The following is a 4153-nucleotide window of genomic DNA, read 5'->3' as shown; positions in this document are numbered from 1 at the left end:
GTATATGTAAAAAATTCTAATATTTAAGTTAGTAAAAATTTTATATAAATATAAATAAATTGAAATTAAAAAATATCTAATTTGATAAGATTTTTATAGAGGCGAGTGATAATTTATTTATCATTGATAAATTTTTTATGCATAAGTAGTAGATGATTTTTTTTTTCATTGTTAAAGAAGTATTCCAACATTTAAGTGGTTGATGATCTGTAACTAATACTTGGAATAGTGGAGGAAAATAGTGAATTATTCTCCAAGTCAGGTCGGACATGGATTGTACTACTCGCACTCCAAGCAAGTCGGGTAGGCTGACTTGTATCTTCTTAAAGCACATCTTAGTGGTATCGACTGCTCTTTTCAATTAGAGTGGGCCCAGTTTAGTAGATTAATTTATTTGAGTTATGGCTTTTATTATTTGGGTCATAATATGAATAGTATTTAGATTAGTGATAAATAATCCTTTATCTAATTGTATTTTTTTTATTGATAAATAATCCTTCTAAGGAAAGGTTATTGCAATTAGATGGAACTCCCTCTCCTTCTAATTGGATAACCCTAAATATTGATGAATAAGCAAATGGGAGATCAAAGAGAGCTCGATGTGGAGGTTTATTAAGGGATAGAAGAGGGAGTTGAATAGTGGGTTTCTCATTTTTCATTAGTGACTACTCAGCATTTAAAATTGAATTATGAAAAATAATAAAAGAATTGAAAATTGTCTGGATTATGGGAATTAGAAGTCTGCGGGGGAAAGTAACTTTCAAGCTGTTATTTGCATTATTAATGGCCTAAAAGATATCAACAACTATCCAAATACCCTTATTAGAAACATTAATCATTAAAAAAATAAAAACTGAGAAATACATTTTGTTAACATATATGGAGAAGATAATATATGTGCTGATTGTCTTGCCTGTAAAAATTTAGATCTTATTTAAGACTTTCACTTTTGAAATACAGTGATTAGTCTTTTAGCTAATGATAAACAAAGGATATTTATCCTTGGAATAGTTTATACTTTATAGTTAATTTTCTTTGGATTTTCCTTCCATTATATAAAAAAAAAATCTTTCAAACTATGTGATTTCTTTATTGGTTAATGTTTGTACTATGCTGTGTTAGGTGGTTGTAATTTTTATTGTCTACCAAAAAAAATATATTGTTGTAAAAAGTGTGACTTGAGAGTACATCTGAAAGTCCATTCTAATTCTGATTAGCATTGTTTTGTGGTATTTTTGTGGTCGTGAATAGGGTTGGAAGTGAGTCAAGCCATCTCATAAGTCAGTTCAAGCTCGACTCATTAACAATTCGATAAACGTAAGATTGGTGAGTTGAGTTTGAGTCTAGAATTAAGCTCATAAATTAAATGAATCGAGTTTGATGTAAAATATAAATAAAAAATTTATAATTTATTGATAGATAGACAATATATAAAATTGATTTTTTAAAATATACAAGTTATAATTTATTAATATAGAATTATAGATCATAATCCTATTATTTGAGCTAGCTCGTAAGCTTTCGGTGAGCTGAGCTTGAATTTAAGAAATAAGCTCGATTAGTAACAAGTCGAACTGTAAGTCAAACTCAAGTTTCGTAAATCGAGTTTGAGCTTGGTCTAGCTCGACTTACTTCCAGCTCTAGTTGTGAGGAACTGAGGATGCATCGTTGTACTGAAGAACAGAAAAAAAAAAGTTACAAGCAATGAAACAAGAACAAAAGAGGGGCACAAAGTTGTGTCAGTTACCATGGCATGGTAACGGGCGGTGGTGCGGCAAAGAAGATGAGCGCCTTTGAGAGGGGAAAAAAGAAAACAATAGAATTCTTCTGTTTTCTAATTCTACTCCCGCCCCCTCCCCTTCTTTTTCCTTTTTTTGTGGTTCTGCAGACCAACATGCAGTTTAGATGAAATTTTAAAATCGGCCAATTTTTAATTCGGTTTGAACCATTTTCAGAATATTGAGTAAATTCTTTTTTTTATATATATACTGTTATGTTACCATTTTTTTTTCTTGGTTTGTGGCGATAAACTCAAATAAATCTATTAAGGTACCTAATTGCAGTTCGCAATAAGAGCCTAAGGACTTTCTTCAAACTAGCCTTTCATATCACCAAGATTTGGATTCCAAATTATTTCAAGAACAATCTCCAATTCAAAATTTTCTTAAGTTACTCCGCACAATAAAAACAGATCGATGCCTCAGTTTATTTTTTCTTTGAAACTACAACCCATCCATCCTCTGCTTCACCTGCATCCTTTTTGAGAGGCTCATCATCAATCCGCATGTTACCTGAACTCGTGTTTGATTCAGATTTTGGAATGTCCACATCCATGTTTGAAGAAGTAGCTTGCCTAGCACTGCTTTCACCATTTTGACCACCTTGGACATCATCATCTTCCTCATCCTCATCATCATCCTTATCATTCACAATCTATTTAAAAAAAAAATCATTAAAAAAAAAAACTACTACTACCTACTACTTCAAAATTCAAGTAATGTGGATGAGCTTCCAGTTGCATCTTAGCAAAGATGTAAACAAGAGAAAATGTTCACGTGTCAGTCAACAAAACACTTTTTTCACTATATGTGGTGTTGAGTACATGAACCAAAATGACACCATGATGCGCTATTATGAATCATGTTTGAACATTTAAGCTCATTTAGAAATTAGAAGTTATAGAATTAAAATATTAATGTTTCTCCTCCTATAATATGACCTAAATATAGTATGGGCAAAGCAAACTCATGCATCACATCCCCATCAAATAATATACTTTAACATTGCTCCCTCCAAAAAAAATCCAGTCATATAGGACAAGGAAAAGCCTAAATCAATCATATACATAAGTGTAAATGCAAATTTATAGAATAGCAATATAACACAATCAAGGTTCATACTCATTCCCAAATATTATGCTGTCATTTACCTGTGGCATTGCACGAGGATGCGCAGCTTGGTTAACAATGGCCTGCCTATAACGCTCAATGGTCACAAAGTTTCCTTCTAAGCATTCCTCATGCATAACCATTAGATTTTCAGCTACCTACATCAGTTCGTAATAATAACATGAACATGAAAAAATGAGAATCACAAGAAAATACTGCAAATACACAGATACATCACAAAGGAGTCATTAGCAGTGGCATACACAGCTTTAATTTCTTTTAAGTTTGAAAAAATGACCTTAGGACACAGTTCACATTAAGTTTAATCTATGCTACAAATGGATATGGACACCAGAGCCCTACTTAACTGCTTCTTTTCAAATAAAATACATACAAAACAAAAGGTATATCAAGATTTTAAAATACAAAATAGAAACATGACATGTACATGAAAATTGGTGACTAATGATATGTTCATTCCAAAAACTAAAGACTAAATAGTGTACCATTAATTATGCCTATGATGGCCAGATATTAAGTTTTCAGTTTCCACCTATGAATAAAAAGACAGGGAAGACTGATGTTGTGATCGAGGTGGTAAAAAAATGCAAACCCTCAACCTTGTAGTTAAAGTTCAACTAACATTCAACCCACTTCCATTGAGCTTAACAAATTAGGTAACTTTACTTTCAAACACTATGGTAAACTAAAAATAACAACTACATTTAACCCTTAATTATTGCAAACAAGCAACATGAGCAAAATTCAACAACAAATAATATGTATTAATCCAACAAAGAAAGAAAGATGCACCTCTATGCTGCCATCCTCATCCACTACACTGAGCGAAATCATGCCATTACAGAGTTTGCGCTCCAAGTCATCAATATAAAGCGGCTCTGCGAATCCTTCAGAAAATAAAAATATTAAGGATCTAAAACAAAATAACAATAATTGAAGCAGTGTAATAGCGAGCAACCTCTGGATTGAGTGAACCAGGAGAGGATATCGGTGGCGAGGTTATTGGCCTTGAGGCGGGAGTCAGGGCCACCCCACTGGTTCTCGACGGCGTCACGAAGAGCGGACCAATGCAACAAAACAAAGCCAATGCCTTCGCTGAAAAGTGATAATGAGTTTCCTTGTAACCGTTTCGCAGCCTCCATTCTTCTTCTCTTCTTTCTGGATGGAACCCTGCACACAAAAGGATCAAACCCGTCTCTGCTCTTCTCTAGCGAGGGCAACCAACTGCAAGACAGGGATGGAAG

General features: G+C 33.3%; 1 protein-coding gene across 1 annotated transcript in view; it reads right to left on the bottom strand.

Annotated features, from left to right (window-relative positions):
- Positions 1 to 2208: 2208 nt before the first annotated feature.
- The window catches only part of LOC107465292 (uncharacterized), a gene marked incomplete at its 3' end in the record, with an annotated part of 2580 nt that continues 635 nt past the window's right edge, over positions 2209 to 4153 (bottom strand). The window contains 4 exon segments of the mRNA XM_016084271.3: positions 2209 to 2433; positions 2930 to 3046; positions 3702 to 3796; positions 3868 to 4079. Coding sequence (XP_015939757.2) covers positions 2209 to 2433; positions 2930 to 3046; positions 3702 to 3796; positions 3868 to 4051 — 621 coding nt within the window.

Source organism: Arachis duranensis, chromosome 9, assembly GCF_000817695.3.
Source record: "Arachis duranensis cultivar V14167 chromosome 9, aradu.V14167.gnm2.J7QH, whole genome shotgun sequence".
NCBI classification, from domain to species: Eukaryota; Viridiplantae; Streptophyta; class Magnoliopsida; order Fabales; family Fabaceae; genus Arachis; species Arachis duranensis.
The sequence above is the reverse complement of the archived record's forward strand: the minus strand, read 5'-3'. Positions and strand labels throughout refer to the sequence as shown.